At 44.1% G+C, this 20,436-nt stretch overlaps 1 protein-coding gene across 3 annotated transcripts in view; it reads right to left on the bottom strand.

The window, feature by feature from the left end:
- Positions 1 to 416: 416 nt before the first annotated feature.
- POLR3E (RNA polymerase III subunit E) overlaps positions 417 to 20,436 on the bottom strand; it is a 43,057-nt gene continuing 23,037 nt past the window's right edge. For all 3 annotated transcript variants that reach the window (XM_075010290.1, XM_075010292.1, XM_075010291.1), the window contains exons 14-21: positions 18,791 to 18,872; positions 16,336 to 16,395; positions 15,021 to 15,178; positions 14,659 to 14,723; positions 12,500 to 12,996; positions 7,154 to 7,234; positions 5,342 to 5,467; positions 417 to 1,818 (exon numbers count right to left, since the gene is read on the bottom strand). In XM_075010290.1, the coding sequence (XP_074866391.1) occupies positions 1,762 to 1,818; positions 5,342 to 5,467; positions 7,154 to 7,234; positions 12,500 to 12,996; positions 14,659 to 14,723; positions 15,021 to 15,178; positions 16,336 to 16,395; positions 18,791 to 18,872 (1,126 nt within the window). In that variant the 3' untranslated portion in view covers positions 417 to 1,761. The remainder of the gene's footprint in view (positions 1,819 to 5,341; positions 5,468 to 7,153; positions 7,235 to 12,499; positions 12,997 to 14,658; positions 14,724 to 15,020; positions 15,179 to 16,335; positions 16,396 to 18,790; positions 18,873 to 20,436) is intronic.

The following is a 20,436-nucleotide window of genomic DNA, read 5'->3' as shown; positions in this document are numbered from 1 at the left end:
ACAGGTGGCTGATGGAAGTCCAGGCTTTGCTGGAGATGGGAGTCATTTTAATACTAAATGAGAAAGGATAAGAAATAAGTTGGGTCACACAAAAGTTACTTCAGCAGGAATTAGTTTGCTCTTGCCAGGCATAAAATTGCATCTTCCTGCACTAATAACAAAAGATACTTTTTAGTTTATGCTGAGCTTTAATATTCAAAAATTAGGATACTAGATGGTCTCAAACCAGAGAATTTGCCAGACTAGGGGAGGTCAACATTATCTAGCACATTACCACTGCTTACTGGACTCAAACATTTAGGGGTAAATTACAGCTAAATAATAGCACAGAACACTGAGAGCCAGGACTGGTGGGTGTAAACAAAACTTTATAGGACATCAGGAAACTTGCCCATAGACACAAGTGGTCATCTGGCTACTAAAATCATGCTAGATTACAGATGTTACCAGACAAGAGAGTTCTGGATTAGAGAGGTGCAACCTGTAGATTGTCAAACAAAATTAATGAAATTTAATTTAACTGCTAGAACTTAACTTACTTCAAACAACCCAGTTCACCTCAAAACCTAACTTAGTTAGCAATTGTTTATACCAGAGAAGATAAGATTTGAGCATGCACCTACAGTTTCACCTTTAATCCAAGCATAAGAAATGGTAATAAATGAGTAGTGTCTATTTTTAAAGACTTGTTAGCTCCTACTTTTGCTTTCCTCTTGTTGCAATGGCTCTTAAAACTTAAGTCTTGGGCTATAAAATTCCTGTGGCAGAGTACTAGTTCCTTTATTTCAACAGCACCCAGGACAAGAGGGCCACCCTCTCCTACTGGGGGCATGTGGCCTCTTGATGGTCCCACAATGAATAGTGAATGATTTGTAATACGTAGTACTAAGCTTATTTCTGCTCCCACTTCCTCAGCAAGTCATTTTCCATTAACTTTCCCTAGGCCATAGAAGGAACGTAGTCTTTTATCTGATTACAGACAAAACACAAGGGGGTCAGAACCTGATGCCACAACCTTCACGGTAAAATTTTATTTGAAAAAAGTTACATAAAATAAAGGTTTTACATCAAATTTGATAACTACAGTTAGACACCTTCCAGATGGTGCATAAGGTTACTTACCTTACTGCATCTGCATATAGTTATGGGAAAAAATCAAGTGGAATACATCCTCTTGATAGGTAATTACTTTTGAAAACAAACTTGTTATAAATGATGAGACCATTTTTGCTATGTAGAATTAGTACAATGTAAGACAGGGTCCCCCTCTCCCCAACAAACCCAGGTGCATAACCTTTTAAGAGCATAGTTTGTTTGAAGAGGGAGTGCTGTAACACTCAGACCATAGCATGACTTTCAAGGTATTTAATAAAAGTTGGTTATTTGTAAACAAAATTTATTGGCTTTAATTACAAAATAAAATATTAGACCATGATTTTCCATCATGTCTGTGTCAGTATATGTTTTTATTTTATTAGAATGAAATAATGAGAAGCATAATACATTAGTAATCCCAAATTCATCAAATTGGAGATAGGGTCCCACATTTTCTTCCTAGTTGATTTCTGCGTTTAGGCAGCCATGCAAAAATATTGTGTGAATGTTGACATCACTAACCGTCTTTCTGCAGTGCCTACGTGGCTACAGGTAGGTCAGAGTCTGTCCCTTTCTTCCAGAAGCAAAGTCATTATTCTGTCTATGCCCACTGCAGTTTTCTTCCCGTGTGCTGGCGATAATGGAGTAAAAAGCACACCACTGTTGTCAAGACTGCACTGTCCCTTTAAGGTACCACATTCCAGCATGGCTTACACAGCAGTCCTAGGGAGAATGGGAAAAGCTATTAATAATGCCCTAAAGTCTACTGGGTTAGACTATTACTTAAAGGCATACAGCTTCCAGATCACAACATTCCAAAAAAACAGAACCAAAAATTTAAAAACAAAAAAGGGGGGGGGGTAGCATAGTGGCAACATGGGGGCACTTCTTGTGCCCCAGTTACAGTAGGGCAGAATCTGAACCATTAACCCAATGTTAACTATGATAGCACTAGGAGTACTAGAGCAATTCAAACTTTTCAACATGTTCAGAGCAGATTAGTTAAGCGATTGGATGGGCTCCAGCACGCCAACAGGGCTACTTCCATGACTGCAATATTTCAAGTCTATTGAACTGAACCTTTCGAAGCTGTTATTGTTACGGTAGTTGCTACAGACCAAGAGTGGGGTTCCACTGTATAAGGTGTTACACAAATACAGAGTAGCAGCCAATCCATACACAAGGATGTCCATCATGTATCAGACCAATACTCCATCTACGCTACTATCCTGTCTGCCAGCAGTGGCCAGTAACAGATGGGAGTTGAACAAGGGACCCATCCAATCCCAGTATCTGGTAATCAGGAGCTTAGGGATACACAGAGCACAGGGTTACATCCTTGACCATCTTGTGGCTAAGTCCTATCCTCCGTGAACTTATTTAATTTTTTTTTAATCCAACTTCAGCCTTCACAACATTCCCCAACAATGAGTTGCAGGTTGACAGTGCCCAAAGAACATACACTCTAAGCAGACAGAATGGGAGTAAGGAATAGAACCCCAGAAGCAGATGAACAATGTAATTGGAACGTGTTAGTTCCACATGCTGGGGGAGAGGAAAGGAGGAGGAAGTCAGACAACTGGAAGGAAGCGGGGACTCTGAAGGGAAGTGGTTGTGAATTGAACAGGACACAGGAGAAAAGGACAGGAGGGGCAGCTGAAGGATGAAACTGAGGTGAAAAGCTAGAGAAGGACAGGGCTGGAATGAACAGCCAGTCACCAAAGACAACAGTGAAGAATCAAACCCCTGCAGAATAAGCAATTTACTTGACTAAACTGTTAACCCACTAGCTTATATTTTGATCAAATCATTAACCACACCCCCGACAAATATTTCAAGATACCTGAGACAAACACAGGCTGAGTGTGTTTTGGTTTTTGTGAGCATCAATTGTGCTGAATTTTCCATATTTACACAAAATCTACAGGAGGTAAATTCAACAAGAGCTTAATAACCCCTTGTGATTGAAAATTCACAGCTTTAAGGGAAAGGAGCTTTGTTGTAAGTTACTAGACATTTCAGACCAACGAAGCCTAGTATACTACATATATACTCAACCTTAAAAAAAAAAAGGAAAGAGGGAATTCATGTAATGTCATACCAAGATTTTAATCTTACATTCAAGACTTATTTCTGAAAGGATTCGTCCCTGCACTGCTTTGACTCCCTTGAACTCAGAAGAAAATGAAGACTAACACACAATGACGCATGCACAAGCTGTGTGGCTTAAAGGGCATTTACTTCCTATGCAGATATGCTCCTTGGTAAATGGCTGCACCATGAAAACATGCACATATGTTGTTTAGGCACTCCTGTTTATAAACAGGCTCAACATGTCCTGGTATTAAAGACCACATTTCTCTAATCAAGACCAGAGACACTGAATGAAGACTGCATTTTAACAAAAAAATATCAGAACCCTGATCTTTCCAATGCACAATTATTCTACAATACAGGCCAGGATTCTGCAAAGCATTTAAATATGTGATGTACTGAATTAGAGCCCGAGTGACCCAGTTTCGAGCAATAATTATTTAAAAGTTATATGAATTAATGGATTTCTATTAGCAATGCCATACCATTAATACTTGTTAATCAATGCCTGCATGGCCCTCAGGACATTCCTTATACGTCTTTCCAAACCTTAGAAACAATGGATGGCTTTTTCAAAGGCAGAGCATAAAGGATGGTTAAAATAGTTAATCCTCTTTTATAAAGTGTTTTACCTGATAAAGACTTTTCTTGTTGTTGCTGATTGCTGCCTACACAGCTGTAAACTCTCCTTGGGCTCATCTACCCTAGCCCAAGGGGGCTCGTAAACAAGTCTGAGCAATGAATAGCAATGTCGTCTGCATTGCATATGCAGCACCTCATTAGCATAACTCTCGCTGTACGAACTTCGAAGCTCTGGCAAGCCATATAGCTGCGAGCACTTTGAACTACCTGTGCAACTTTGAAGTTCCCTTACTCCCAAAACGTTTGGCTCTGACAATCTGTTTTTTACTTCTCCCAGACAGGGCCAGACAAATACCCAGAAACCCTCTACTTCAAGATAGGCCCACGAAGATCAACAACAGAACACCACTTATCACCTGTAGCCTCCAGCTCAAACCCCTGCAACACAGCATTAAAAACCTACAACATATTCTAGATCACAATGCTACACTGGAAGGCCGTAGGTGACAGGCCAGTCCTCTCTTATAGACAATCTCCTAACTTAAGAAAGATTCTCGTGGGCAATCACAGGCCACACCACAGTAATAATAATCCTGGAACTTTTCCTGGCAACAAACCCCGTTATCAACTTTGTCCACATATTTATTCTGGGGGTACCATCACTGGGCCTAACCATGTTAGTTACAAGATCAAGGACACATTCTTGTGTACTTTGACCAATATTATATATGCCATTATGTGCCAACAATGCCCCTCTACAACGTACATTGGACAGACTGGGCAAACTCTTCACCAAAGAATGAATGGACACAGAATAGACATCAGGAATCTCAAGTGAACACATCAATGGAGTGGGCCATTCTGTTAAAGACCTGAGAATGTGTGTGTTAGAACAAAGAGACTTTAAAAACAGATTACACAGAGAAAGTTGTGAATTGGAGTTCGGATTCAAATTTGACACATTAACACTTCATGAGAACAGAGACCACAATTACCTCATGTGCTACAAGGACTGCTTCTCTTCCTTTGATGCTCGTAATTATCTCAGACAAGACACATAACACCCCCACCTCTCATCCCCCTCCTTCAGTCCTGTGTACTGGATTTGTCAGTTTTTAATTGCAAAATTTTTTTTTAAGTTCTGTACTTATAGATGTCACTCTGTATTGGAAATGCGATTGATCTGATGAAGTGGGTCCGTCCCATGAAAGCTCATCACCGACATTTTGTTAGTATGTAAAGTGCTACAGGACTGCTGTTTTGTTTTGTTAAAATACAGACTATCACAGCTACCTCTCTGTTACTATTCACCATATACACTGTGATGGTAGATTCAAAAAGTCAGTGTCATTTCGGAAACAGGGAAGAATGTAACCAATGTATCTGCATTGAACAGACTGAAAATAAGGCTCTACCCACATGATGACAGAAACCACGCTAACACCACCATTGTTTCACGTACCTTCGAGTAGAATCTGTTCCCTTCTGTGAAGCCAAGGCATTAGAAGCTCTAATACTGACTGGATCTTAACTACCACTGAACAGCAGCTTTTGAAATTTGATGCATTACCTTTATCACTCTATCCACATCCTGTTTGTTTAGATCCGCTCCACATTCTTGGCTCAGCTGATTCTGAATGACATTCCTGCGCACTCGATAATTTTTGGAAAAGATGCTGAGTAAAACCTGCCGATGCTTTAAAACAAGAGTTTATTTTAACGCGCGAGAAAATTATCTGTCGTATTTCTAAACATGACAGAAGAAAACCACCATCAGCTCCAAACAAGATTCTAGGTACATCAATTTGCAAAACACATTCACTAAACTGTGTTAAAAGACATCTTCCTTAGTAAATCCCTTTACAAACAGTCAGCAAGTATAAAAATAACATTTAGTACACATAGGCTGTGTCTACACTACCACCCTCCTTCAACGGGAGGATGGTAAATAGGGTGTAGGGAGTTCATTAATGAAGTGCTGCACTGCATATGCAAACACCCCCCCCCGCCCCCGTGGCAACTTTGAAGTTTTAAACTTTGAAGTACTGGCTCCTGTCTAGTGAAATTTTGAGGAGTAAAGGAACTCAAAGTTGCCCTGGCACTTTGAAGTACAGGCAGGTGAGCCGTGGCTAGATGTGAGCCGGTACTTCGAAGTTTAAAACGTCAAAGTTGCCACCGGGGGGGCGGAATTTGCTTAATGAAGTGCTGCATATGCAGCCCAGCACTTTATTAATGAACTCCCAACACCCTAATTACCATCCTCCTTTCGACAGAGAGTGGTGGTGTAGACAAGCCCGTAGTGTATTTCTATATTAAACTATTGTGCAGATGTTAACTACTTAATTCCTGCAATACCCCTGTGAGGAAGGTATCACCCCCCCGCCCCCAGCTCCATACAGAGAAACTGAGGCAGAGAACGTTTAATTAATGGTACCAGAATCTAAGGTAAGCTTAAAATTCAGTAGCTCTTGGCCTTCTGCTCACTTCACTTGGCCAGACTCTCTGCAATGAGCATCTAGAGCAGGGGTCAGCACCCCGGAAAGGGTGCCAAGAGCGGCATGCGAGCCCATTTTCATCGGCATGTCAGGCACAAGCTCAGTCATGTCCCTCCTCCCTCACCTAGCCAGGAGCTTGCTCAAAGCCATGCCACCTATAGATTAACGAAAGACCAGCTAATGCTACCAACCACTACCCGGACAGTAAAGCTCTGAATCTTCATTTATTTATTAATGAAGTTGTTGTAAGGACTATAGCGACTTTAAAAAATATTACTGGCACTCCGACGGTACACAGAGGTCAAAAGGTCAAATTTCAGCGCTCTGCCTCGGAAAGGTTGCTAACCCCAGATGTAGAGAATGCTGCTGTTGATCTTTCCTGTGAAATCTGTTTTAGATTGTGAGCAGAGACTTTCCAATTCCCTATATCCAGTTACACTCAATTTATACTAGTAATTAAAAAGTCAGTGTGTGCCTACAAATGCCACACAGTTACTTCACATTCTAGTATAACAGAGGGCAGCTACTGGGTAATACTAACTTATTTAACAGCAATAAACAGTTTTTAATGTGCTCCCAGCTCTGGTTTGAATGGAGGGGCAAAATGGTATTATGACTCATGTTGACAAAGTTATCTATGCTGTCATTTAATGAGAGAGCAGCATAGGTTATTGCTTCTGTCCACTCTCCAATACCCCACTAGAGTAATCACTGCTGTGTACTGAGCTGTCTCCCAGCTTGGAGTAGCTTGGCACTTCGTGGAGGGGGGAGGGAAGGGAGTGCAAACCCACTGTATCCCTTTTAGAAGCAGGAATGCAAACACCACCAAGCTCCCAGGAAACAGAATTCTGGGAATGACTTGGCTCAATTAACAGACATACTTTTACCTGGTCGTATATGTCACCAGCCTCCCAAAGTGCATAAACCTTTAGTTCATCTGACGAAACAGCATGAATCTGCGGGGGAAACTAAGAAGAATTTGCACCAGTCAGAGTGGTTGGTTTAATTTTAGTTACAAGCTGTTAAAACAAATCATCTTGAATGAATGAAGGTTGGAAGCTCTGGGAATGCTTCAGCAACCTTATATTGCCCCAATTAAGCCAAAGCCATGTTTGATCAGCACCTTCACTATGGTGAAATACACCGATGCACTCAGGTTCCACCGGCCAGGCTTGTGATCTGCTTAAATATTTGTTTTAAGCATGTAAGTAGGAATTAACTGGCACACTGAGATCTGCCATGGAAGCCAGGGCAGCAGGGGAGAAGGATGGGGTGGGAGATTTCACCCTTTGCATGCAACTGCTAAACAAGAGGATATTTCCTGGCAACCAAACATGTAGTTCTCTCCTATAAGCAGTGACTAAGACACATTTGCTTCCACGCTAAAAGCCGTTCAGAGGTACTCTGCACTTTTGTTAATCAATTGCACAAAGCTGAATTTCACTCTTCTAGACAGTTTTACATTGACTCGGGCAGTTTCTTAGGGCTACTGGGTCCTACAGTGATACACATATATAAACAATCAGACATTACACAAGTATTCAAGTATCACACCTGCGACCACCAAAACTATGGAAAAACCTTTACCCAAGGTGAAGGAAGAACATAATGCTGATGAGAAACCTTCCATCTCGTGTCTTGTGGACAGGCTAGACCCCAGGACAGCAAGAAGTGAACTACGTGGAAAGCCAGGCACTTGTTCACTGTAGACTCAGAAAATGAAACACACTTCATTTCAAGCACCCACACAGAGCAACAAGCAGCCTTCAGTTTCTCCTCAGCTGCCAGTGCCCTCATGCCACTCTCCCCCTCACAAACAATGCAGCAACCCCTCCTCAACACTCACGCACCATACCAGTGCAGACAGAGGAAAAATGAAACAACCTTCTGTTAGCCCTAACATCTTCCCTCACAGCAGTGATGAACGAGCAATGCCGGAGCACACGCTCACTAGACATGCCTCCTCCACGAGGTCATTAATAATTCACTCCTTGCAAACTGGCCAGACACCTTAATTTTCAAAATCAATCATTGGAGACAAAACAACAGTGCAGAACCCTTCCCTCTGGCACAGGGTTTGTCATTTGTTCCATTCCATTTCTTGTCACATTTAGTTGTTAGCTGGTATGAAACATACCTTTCCTCTCACTCCTCGGAGGCTTAAAGGAGAGCCCTGGATGACTGTGGCAGAAATCCCAGTCTTTATGTTCACATATAGTCTCTCATCTTACTGTAAAGAGGAAAATGGTGGTTGGTAGGAGCTGCCTGGTAAGATTAGCAGCTCAGAACCCCTACATGTTGGTAAAATTTTGTATCTGGTAAGATCCAGGAGTCTGGCTGTTTCCTGATAGAACTGTAAAATCTCTTGATACTTCAAATGCTCCTATTCTTCTCAAACAAACGCTGTCTAATAAAGGCTGGCCCCTGTGGTATGCACAGCCCACAGATAAGAGCAAGGCAGCTCAGATTCTCACAGGAAACTGAATTATGGGCAGGTCCTTAGAGGGAGAAAGGGAACAAGCAGCTTTTATTCCACGGTCCCCTTCTCTACTCCACATGATGCTCTCTAACAAACCTGTACTGCCAGCTGCTCTTTCCCTGACCAACTCACGCTAATACGTCTGCGTTTATCTCAGCCATTCAGGACCTAAGGTTCTAAACCAATGTGATTTTACCAACCCTCAGCAGCCAGAATGCCTCCAAGGAAACAGCAGATAGGAAGCTTAAAACAAAAAATCTCATCTCCCTTGATGGAGAGTCTGCAAGTCACACAGTTGCAAAAGCCATCTCATTCTTCTGCTAATCCCACAAAATTCCCTCACCTCGGGATTTGCTCAGAGGCTAGCAGTCCTTCCCAGAGTGCTCCCACCAAGAAACAAGGTGAGTGGCGTGGCCCTCCAGTACTCTCCAAAGGCCAGTGAGGGAAGGTTGCCACCATGCCCCCACATCCAGGAAGGCAACTGTAAGGGGACGGATGCAGCTTCTCTAGAAGGTTAATGAATTTTCTTGGTGTGCAAAGCTCTTCATAGGGTTGTGGAATGTCAAAACAGAGGCTCAGTCCAAGTGTAAGCGCTGAATATGACTACCCAGGAAAAGTTCAAGGGTTCCTCTCTCCTGCCCTAGCCTGTCCTGGAGGGTCAAACTGCCCCGAATCTTGGGCTAAAGGAAACAACAGCCAATTGTATTCAAGTCTATGGGAGACTCTCTGGATCCCACCATGCAGCCAGACATGAACCCCCCATTTGGCCTTTTCTTCTTCTGCCCCCCCCCCGCCCCCCGACTGGGAAAGAGAGAGAGAGAAACAAGCAGGGGAGACAGGCAGCCTTTGATGTCCTGGGAACGCAGGTGTGCTGTCTCGCCCAGCCTCTCTACTATACACAGAAACCAGACAGTGAATGGGCTAGCTAATGGCCGCCCTTCTGGCTGATCTCGGTGATTGACACGCCTTGATCACTACCCCAGGAAGAACGGGGAATCTCCGCCCATCACCTCCAAAGGTGCCCAATTGTCCACAATTCACAGGTGCAAATTGAGCCTTGCACCTTCCCTGGGAAACCTGGGTTCAAACACATTCCTCCCAATTGACCACTTGAGACCAGGAAGAAGCCTACGTGACAAAAGGGGTATAAGAGGAGTTTGGCAGCCCACCCCCCTTTGAGTTTCAATCACCTACACCTGCTGGCCAGGTCTGGAATTAACTCCCGAGACTGGGGACGCCTGGTTCGTATCTACTTCTTCCCGAGGGATTGAGAGAAAGATTCTGGGTCACACCGGATCTAGGAGGCAGGGGTAAGAATTACACCTGTATTACACTTCTTTCCTATAGGAATTGAGGGAAAGACTCTGGTTCCACCAGGTCTAAGAGGCAGGGGGTGAAAATCACACCTGCAACTTGCCTTTCTTGTGTACACATTAATTGTATTAGTTTAAGCTAGCTAGTTTGTCTAAAACTTTTCTTAAGTTAAATTGTGTTGTTTCCCCTTTAAAAAACCACGAGTACTAACTTGTACTTTAATTATTTGTCTTAGTTAAATTGTTTCTATCTTTGTATAAATAAAAAGTAACTGTTAAAGCCTCTCTAAGTGTAATTTTCCTCTTGCTGCTGTACCTGAACTAAACACAAACCAAAGAACCCAGCCTGCCCTGGCTGCTTAGCGTAGCTGCTGGTGTGGCATCACCCCCTTTGCCCCACCAGACCCTTAGCTGGCACCTGGGCATCGGCTCACACACCACTATACTGACAACTGAGCGTTTCTTCTGGCTTGCTGACTTTACAGTGCTACCAAGCACGTGCAAGCAATATACCTCCACAATAGGTGCCTGGCAGCCTCGTTTGCGGCCGCGTGTCATCTCAGTGAGTTCTAGTACAAAGACACAGCAGCCATTAGACTCAATCGCATTCTAAGTGCCTCAGGTCAATGTTTGTAAATCCTTCATTTCTATGGTGGGGGAGAACTGGTAAAGGCTTTAACCCAGCTTTTAGCAATGCATTTTCTCCTACGTAACAGCTTGAATGCACTGCTCCCGGAAGGCCTTGTTTGTATCACCTCAGTTCATTAATTTTTATCACAGACGCAACTTCAGCACAGAAAATTAACAGGCAATTATTGCATCATGAGATAAATGCAAGGTGCTTGTATTGCTAAGGCCGTCTTGAGTGCCAACAAGGCCACCACAAGAAGCAGTCCATGGCAGGAGAGGGGAGAGGATTTAAGCTGGTGATTGACGTAGAGGAGGGACTATCTAAACAGGGGGATTTGCAATGAGGCTCACACTACACAGTGTGCTTCTAGGAATGAACAACGCAGTTACAGACGATGCCAAACAGATGCTGTGGGCCGGATGGGCCTCAAAGCCTGCACAGGAGGAAATGCCTGGCTTTGAATCAGGTTCTATATTTAAAACTTCTTCTGTTACATGTTCCACAACAGACAGGCCATTCCCACTCCAGCTTCCTCAAGAATTAGGTTGATAAACAAAACAAACCAATATGTTCTCTTTGTTCCCCATTTACATAAAAATATAACAAAATAATGTGCATAGGTTCAAAACCAAACCAGTCAGCAGTGGCCTCAGCTAATGAATATCCACAGGCTGTGCAGCTGCAATGCATGACCCAAGAAAGTGAGACCCTGCCACAGGAGGCGTCTCCAAGCGGAAAAATCAGCCAGGCTGGTCAGGGCTCCAGCCAGGATTTAGAAGACACCCAACAGAAGAAAGAAGACAAGTTCCCCATTCAAAGATCTAACAGCATTTCAAAGTCTCTTAACTCCCAGCTGCCACACTGTATACCTACCATACCTGGCCACCATACCATAGTATTCCTCCCTCCAGAGGCCTTGTCCTTTAGCTGAGTCTTAATTCAGTCTTACTCCCAAATTATGTCCTCCTCTCCTCACTCTGTCCTCCTCCACTTTTGTCTTGCCTCCTCTTTCAAGCAGCTCACCCTTCCCTTTTTCTCTCCCCCTGAAGACAGTGGACTCCAAGTTCTTGCCTTAGCTTCCCGGGAAGCAGGGGCTGCTGCCTGGCTTGTAAACTGGTTTCCCCCTCAGGCTCTCTCTGCATCCACTACATTGGTGGCTCCCTTTCCTCCTCTACTGGAGGTCTCTTCAGACAGTGCTACAGAAGTCCCAGCCCTCAAACACACAAACATTTCCTTGTCTTTACGACAGCCGTGGAAAACAGGGAGCGGGACACACACTGCCAGAGAGGAAAAGAAATTCACCAGCCAGTGACCAAAGGAATGCGGCACAAGCACAGCATGGGACTCCTGCTGTCTTTTCCCCACCCACTAGTTTATCGCCAGGTGTGTCTTGTGGGCCAAAGAAAACAGATACTGTTTTTCCCACCTGATGGCAGCCCCAAGAACAGGGAGCTTGTACAGATGACACGGGCCTGGGACAGCCTGGGATTTGGATCACTTCAGGTTGCTTCATGGAATTGTGAGGGTAGCAAGCAGTAAACCACTGGCTCCAGTGCGTAGACAGTTGTACCTCTGAGTGCCTTTAGGCCAAGCAGAGGCCACTGCAGGGGAAAGAGCGCACAGGCAAGGGACTGTGGGAAGCAGGAGGTCAGCTAGTCAAAACCTCAGCTTCAGTGAGCCAGGCAGCTGCCCAGAGTGGGTATCTGCCTAACCACAGTGTATGGACTCACCACATAGGCTGTTTAGAAGAGCCCTAGCCACTGTGCACTTGTGCCCTTCCCAAAACATACCATATACAGAGGATACTTACAGGCACCAAAATCTGTTTGCAGCCAGTGTCCAGTACCATCTCATGCAACATTTTGTCTGAAATGCCACTAAACAACGTGTGTCCTGGGGGCAGACTGGCTAAGTGAAGATTAAATAACCGTTTAAGCTCCCTCAGCGTGAGAACAAACTGTTTCTTAAACGTCGCCGCCACAAACGCTTTTAGTTCTTGCGCTACTCGATCTGGGCACCCCCCTGGCAAGTGGCCGTTGAACGAGTCTGTGGAATTCTCCTCCGAATGGAGGCCATTAACCAGGCCATTGTTCAGACTCTCGTAGGTGGACATATCCATGGGCTCTTCATCGCTCACAGGCTCCTCTTTAACGCGGACACTGGAAATATCCATGCTGGATGGAGGGTCGTTGGCTTTGCTCTCGGCCTTTTGCTTCTGGAACTCTCTCTCAAGCAGCCCATAGTTCTGTTGGGCTTTTGCTTTAGCCATATTGACCCTTTGTTCCCCAGAAACCAGAAGAGGGTGAGCTAGTAAGACACAAGAGCACAACTCTGTTAAGAGAGAATCTTAGTGTAACCTGGACCTTAATTCTGCCATGCATTTATTAAAAACAGACCTTAGTCAATTAACAACACTGCACAAGATTTACTCCAGAAATCTGCAACTCCCAATCCGATTTCAGACTCGGATTTGTTTTTAAAATAACGGAACAGGCAAAGAAACGTTTCCCTAACTGTTAGCAAGATACTTGGGGCTGACCTTTCGGAAGTCAAAAGCCCAGGGGCGGAAGGAAACCTAAATCCCCATATGAATCAGGAATTGCATGTACACTGCACACACTTTTTGCCTGCACTGCCAGGCTCCTGACAGCTCTGCACAACAAGATTTTTCACCGGAGGCTGGATGCCCATAGAATGTGCTGCAAGGAGAAAGAACCAGCTGAAGCAATTGCTATTGGCACCACACAGATGCTGCACGCTTGCAAGTGGGAAAGGGGATGGTGATTTGCAGGATGCCTGATGAGAGAAGAGGTGGTGACAGTGTTCCCTATAAGCTGAGCACTTGAACAGCTGCTGTCCAGCTGATTAGCGGAGTGCCCACAGCCACCCACAGGGAGAGCATGTGCTTCCATTGCTGGTGGACATCCACACATGCCTTGAGGCACATAACAAAATTTATTCAGCCCTAGGATGGAAAATATTTGGGCGAACAGTGGGTGGTGAATCCAGCAGACCCCCTCTATTAGAATATGGTCCATAGGTTGAGCACCCCTTTTCTGTAGTAACTACAGGGTCTAGAGATGGAGCATCCTCTCCCTCCTAACCCTGCCACCTTTGCACATCCACTCTTAGCAAAGGGGGTGCAACAGGAATTGCAAGCTTCAGTACCAAGGGACTAAAAGAACATACACTGTGCTTTACAGTCAGCTACATGCACATAGCCAGCACATACTTATCTATGCCATTAGGCCTGCTAATCCTTCTCCAAACACCTAATCCCTCCCAGCAGATAAGACAGAGGGTACTGAAATGTATTCATGTGTCCACTTGTCAGTTCTGCTCACAGACTCTGCAGACTCCTGTCTGCTAACTAGCCAAGGGCTTAGCTCAATCTGCCTAGAATCTCAAGTTTTCACAACTCCTCATGCCTACAGAACAGCTGCTTTAAACTTTCACTGGCAGTAATGGTGGCCAATCACCTGGAAAAGAGAAAGCCTTATACTTCCTTAGGATGCCCACTTTGTTAAACTAATTCTACCCTAATAGCTGAACCAGCAGCCACGGCAGAACCAAGCAGCAAATGCAGTTTTAACTTCCTCTGGTTTATAAATTATGGCGCTAGCCCAATGGTGAGAATAACTAGAGTGCAGAGTGAGCTGGCTCTGCCCTCTCCCACAAAATACATCCAACTCTGAGAGCAGGACTGCCCATCACGAGGGAGTTTGTTGAATCAGCTATACTAGTTTTACGTTATGCTCACGGATTTTTCTGTACTGGGGAATCCTCAGTGGGCCCTAGAGAGAAGTTTTAAGGTTGCTTTGTACCATCTGGTGGCCTAAATTCACCTTAATGTAGCCCGGGATCTGCCCAAACAATTAAAGGGAAACTGCGGACTAATGGGAAAAAATTAAACCCAGAAATTACACCATGAGAGAGTATATTTCATAATGACCTTAATCATCAATCTACCTGATTGTCCTTCTTGTTTCTTTGGTGTCGTATGTTCCTTTAATAGATTATAAACCTTTTCTAATCTGAAATTAAAAAGAGAAAATATACAAGAGGGTAGGGTTATTTTTCAGTTTGGCACTCACACCTGAGCACAGGCATTTCGGTATTAGCCTTCCTAAAAAGCCAAAGGAGCTAAAGCCTTTGGAGATGGCCAACTATGCAGTGAAGTTGGAACTCACCACATAACAGCCCTTCAAACAGGACAACCTTATGAGATGGAAATGCAAATCAAAATATTACCATGATACAATCGACAGTCACGGGAGAGCTGGTAATTGTTCAGCTTTAATTTGTTCCCCCCCACAAAAATGCAAATTTACTTGGCCTGAATGCCCATCCACAGCATATGCTGCCTCTGAACCACATCTGGATGCTTTTTAACAAAGTCTTCATCAAAAGGGAGCAGGAATTCCCAGGCTTTGTTTATTCTTGCAACAGACATGTGCTCTAAGAAGTCCTTGACATCTTCCGGGCAAAGCTGAAAGAAAAATCACACTTGCAGCCATACAAACCTGGGCTATCATTTCACAAACTTAGCAGAGTTGGGCTGGGTTAAGGTTTGGGTCAGAGACTGCCTACCAAAGGTCCTGACAATTCAAGAGACAGTCTTCCCTCTGAGGCTTGAGCTACACTACCTCAAGAGGTCAACCTGCTCAGGGTTGATCTTCTGAGGTTTGATTTTGTGCATATGCAAAATGATGCTCTCAGGGGTCAAAGTCAACCCCTGTGCTCCTCGCAAGAGACAAGAAATAAGGAAGGTCCAAGAGAAATGCTCCTCTCAACCTTCCCCTATAGAGACAGATATGGAAGTTGACTGCAGATAAGTCGATTTTAGCTATGTAAGTGGCATACCTAAAATTGCATATCAGAGGCTGACTTCTGTGTCTAGGGTAGACATACCCTTAGCCCATACCAGGAGGGCCCATATTTTAGAAGGGAAGCAATAGTTAAACACTCCATGGAACTTTTTGAAAAATAAGGGTAGTTTGTCCCCAGCATCCTGAACAATTTGCATTCCACATATCTCAGCGTTCTCTGAAGTTTAGATTTCTTGGATGCTGTTCAGAGCCCAGCAGTGGCTGCATTTCAGCTACAAGTGAACTGTCCCTCATATCCATTTCCACTACTGGCAAAATGCACTGGAAAACTTCAGAATGTCAGATTACTACATCAATACATAAAAGTAACTCATCATTCAGCCTTTTATTGTGTGATTTTTTTAAAAAATCCCCACAGCGTTTTACAGCCACTCTTTTATTCCTATTAATTTTGCAGACACTAACATACTTGAACAGATGATTCAGAGATCAGGTGACTGTATTGCTCTGAGGCGATTAAGAACTACCCTCCTCCGGGGAGACTGAAGGCTTTGATTGTCATGTATTCGCAATTTCCACTATCCCATACATGTCAGCTCTTCCATTCTAAAGGAGCACTGTCCTAGTTTAGCAATAATGGATATTAGCACAGAAATGTGTCTGCCAATGTTAAAGTCAGCAGTAAAATGGGTCAGTGTAGCATGCAGCGCTAAGAGGAAAGGCAAACATCAATGTGAATTAGCCCCACAGGCAGCAACTGACAACAGCCGCTGCTTATCTTACACCTCTGGGTTAGGAAAAATAAATTGTCACTTACTTTTGTGACTGTGGCCACTTCCTTTCGCACAACCCAGCGATTCTGAGTAAATTTCCACATCTGGGGAGGAAATAAAGGGGAGAGAGAACCACATGTTGTAAAAAGCTGCTTTACTAATGAACAACCTTGTGACAACAGCATAACCAGAAACCTTCCAAGAATACAGGGTAGAGAAGTCTTAGCCAGGCAAGTGAATCGATCAAGGCAAATGAAGACCTGGTCTGGTGTATTCCCATCTCCTTGAAAGACAACTAAAGGACACAAAAGTTCTAGTAAAGCCTAAAATTTGCCACGCTGAAGCTGTGGTGGGAGTTCCGCCTAGATCCTGTGAAATCTAAATTAAACATCATCTAAAAAACAAAAACCAACTAATAAGACAAAAACCCACCAGCACTGAGGCAGCCCATCATCGTCATTCTTCGACTTTACAGGCAACAGCAGGGGTAGAACTCAAGATGTTCTGCTTCAGAACCATGTCTTTGGCTATTTGCCCCAAAGGAAATCTCTATGTGCTGTCACTAATAGTACCATGCAGTGCTTTTTTGTGCTGGTACTGAGTACCGGCACCTCAGCAGCAGCCCCAGCCACGGGACTGGCTGGGGAGGAGGGTGGGGAGCGGGCTGAGTACTACCTCATTTAAAAAAAAAAAAAAAAAAAAGCAGCCCTGGTGACATGTATCTCCTTTTTATAAGCCAGCCGCTGCAGGCCTCCCATTCTCTCCCTTAGGCCATTCTACAGTACCTGTCACTGCAGAAGGCAGTGGGGTGTGAACACCCTGCCCCAATAAATTAGTCACTTAAGTTCCTACCCACTACGCAGACACACACTTAAATAACGCTGGATCAGTTCAGTTTACGCAGGTGGTAATATACTGGAAGGGCTGGAGACATGAATTTGTTCGCATTGGGGCTTTAATTCTTCCCCTCCCTCAGTCTCTGCCCTGTCATACCCTAGTGTGTAAAAAGCCACAAGCAATTGGATTACAGCTGTACGTCCTTTCACCTTATTTGGCTCCTCTCCCACCACATCCTTATCCACAGAGCCACCTCAAATCCACCAGTCTAAGCTTCTTTAAAACCTCAACACTCATGGATTCCAGTAAAGGAGACAATTGTGAACACGCCTATGTAGGTCCAGAACTGCCAGCTCTCTGGAGGGCACTCTCTCTTCAACCAGAGAGCTGATTATGCCAGCTCCCCTGGGACTAGTGTTCCTGATGCTCCACTACTCAGCTATGTGCAGTGTTTCTGGTCCCCACGATCCCCAAAACTTCAAATTTGATACTCTCAGGCACTGCCTAATTCTCACACCCCTGGGAATAAGAGTCACTCCAGAATCTGGGTGACGGCTTCAGAAGAAACACCTGGCACAGAGACCTGAAGGCAAACACTGAAAAAAAAAAAAAAAAAAGGGATTCACCTGCTCAGAGCCGGAAAAGATCGCTTAAGACAGGGGACACTGGTGAATGATCATCAATGGCCTATGCTCAGTGGAAGAGGCTTAGTCTTACTTATGACTACTGAATGCGGGTCTCCCACATGGCAAAATATTTAGTAGCTCTTAAGATGCGTCTGAAAGTTAATTTTAATCACTGTCAAGTGTTGGGGCTCAACAGGTACTATAGCATCCGCTAATCTCACACCAGCTGACTGCCCAGGAGAGTTTAAGAGCCACCGTTAATAATGAAGCTGAGCAGAATGCTCGCAACAGGGGGTTCTAAAAGGAAAATGACAGGTCACAGACACATTCCTATCTGACCACGAGGGACAGAAGCCACAGAGTGTGGCAAGTGCTGATGTTAGTTGGGGATAAATTCTCCTGAGATTGTTTGGAAAGACTAACATGATTTCCAGGTAAAAAGCATGCTCCCTGTTGGGGTTTAACGTGTACGCGCCCTGTACTCATTTTAATTAACATTTGTGTTTCTTGTTCATGAAAATGCTGGATCCGCAGTTCTGGGAGGGAAGCCCTTTTACTGAACAGCTGGGACCACAGAGCAGGTACAGGACTTTTCTAGTATCACTCTGCAAAGGTCCTTCAATTCCGCCCTAGATGGACCACCTCTGAGGGTGATAAGCTGTCCAGCCTGGATCCCCATGCAGCCTTCAGCCCCTCTGTTGAGCCTGCCAATAAGTGGATCAGCATGACGGTGGCACTGTTTCACGTATTTTAAATGGGGGTAGGTGTTTTTATTAGGTAGATGATCTGACACCCAGATCTCATTCACACCCATCAACCAATCACATGAATAGCAAGTGACAATTCACGTGACTAGATCCATGTTGAGTTTCTTAACTCTGTCAACATCATCTCTAGGGGTGATTTAGAAATCATTTCTTTGAAACAAATATCAGCTCTCAGAAGAGCTGTGCAGTTTAGCAATGGTGCGGTCAGTCGTGCCAACTCCTCCTTATTTGAGCTTTAGCACTGGAAAACAGAGTACACCTATACTTACAACAAAATCTCTCCCCCTGCAAAGCACTTCTGCAGGGACTCCACTGTGTGGGCTAGAGGTATCTTTCGGATAGAGGACATCACTGTTAATTAAAGGAGAAAATGATTAATTATTATGCACTGCAACTAAATATTATTAGTGAGGGTTTTCTGCACAGCATAGGTGCCCTGAAATACGCATTCACTGATCATAGGACACCTTTTATCCAGCCAAGTTTGCAGCTTTACACAAATTCCAATGAAGAAGTTAAATCCCCCTTTGCATTTAGAGAATTTGCAATTTTGCAATGGCGTAGCTACATCAGTTCAGCCATACTACTGCAAAGAGGGGCTTGGAGCTGAGGGTGTAATTTGGTGACAAACAGAAATAAGCTGCACAGATGTAAACTGACTGCTGGCACAGCACATCTCTGTTGGGGGTCTGCCCCAGCTTAGCGTGTGCGCGCACACACACATCCACACCCAAAAAATATGCAATTAAATGCCTTGGGCTACTTAGCTTCCCCACACAATTCTAAAGACAATATTTAATCAAAACACTTGTCAACAGGACTTTATTTTTATCCCACTTTAATAATCAAGGGTTTTAAGTGAGAGACTGTAAATTTCACCCCCCGGGGCACATAACATCCCATCCCATCCTGATTCCAAGACTAATTAAATTACACACATCATCATAAATGGTCTTCAGCTTTGCTGTCTCCAGAGCCTGAAGGTCACACCTATCCCAGGATTCACCCCACACAGCTGATCAGGGCAAAAGCAGTTTTCCGCCCTCACAATTAAGGCTCTATTCAGCAAACCTTACTCTTCGAATCCTTTTTTCAGTTGGAAGATGAAGGCATTATAACAAGCACAGACACATGTAACAGTATGGGCACTGCTACAACACCATTGTGCCATTATTCTGGGAGCTTGTGTACAGCATTAGCCATCTTACATCATCCTTTCTGGAGCAATTTAAAGTCGAGAGCATCTGTGCCACTAGACAGGCTACTCATGCAACAGCTGCAGCCCTGGGTCATAGGTGGCAGGAGCACAGCTGATAGGCTAATAGCTACCAGTGAACACGAACATGGCTTGTGTTCACCCACACCTTTATTACAGGATGTGGCCTCCTGATGAAGCTGCAATTCCTAGCATATAATATCCCAGGCGGATGGAAAAGAGATGGCATCTGAGACCTGTAGTCTCGCAGGCACACTCTAATATATTAAAGATAGTGACTACAACAGAATCCATTTTATGAACATGAGATGCACCCGGGCATCCCGCTCTTGATTCATCAAACGGATAAACCCTTCTAGAGACTAGCTCTCAGCGACAACAGCAATAAACCCCAGATGAACCCTGTGTTGATGGAATAAAGATTTTTCTTCTTCACTGAAGCAGATCCATACATGCACATACAAAACAAATCTTATCACAGTTTGATGTAATTTCAGATAGCTCCACCTTAGCCCTGTGACCATTTAACATCAGCCCTTTGTCTTCAAGTACTTCAACAAGAATTGAATTTATTCAAATATTTACATTACTCAGGATTTTGAATATAAACACTGGTGCTTTCTGCTACATTACAATAGCAAAATGTTAGTAAGAATTCAAAGTCCCTTTTGTGATCCATTCTTAACAGGAACGTTAACA

The sequence above is a fragment of the Carettochelys insculpta genome, chromosome 16 (assembly GCF_033958435.1).
Source record: "Carettochelys insculpta isolate YL-2023 chromosome 16, ASM3395843v1, whole genome shotgun sequence".
NCBI lineage: Eukaryota > Metazoa > Chordata > Testudines > Carettochelyidae > Carettochelys > Carettochelys insculpta.
This window is presented reverse-complemented; position numbering and strand designations above follow the sequence as displayed.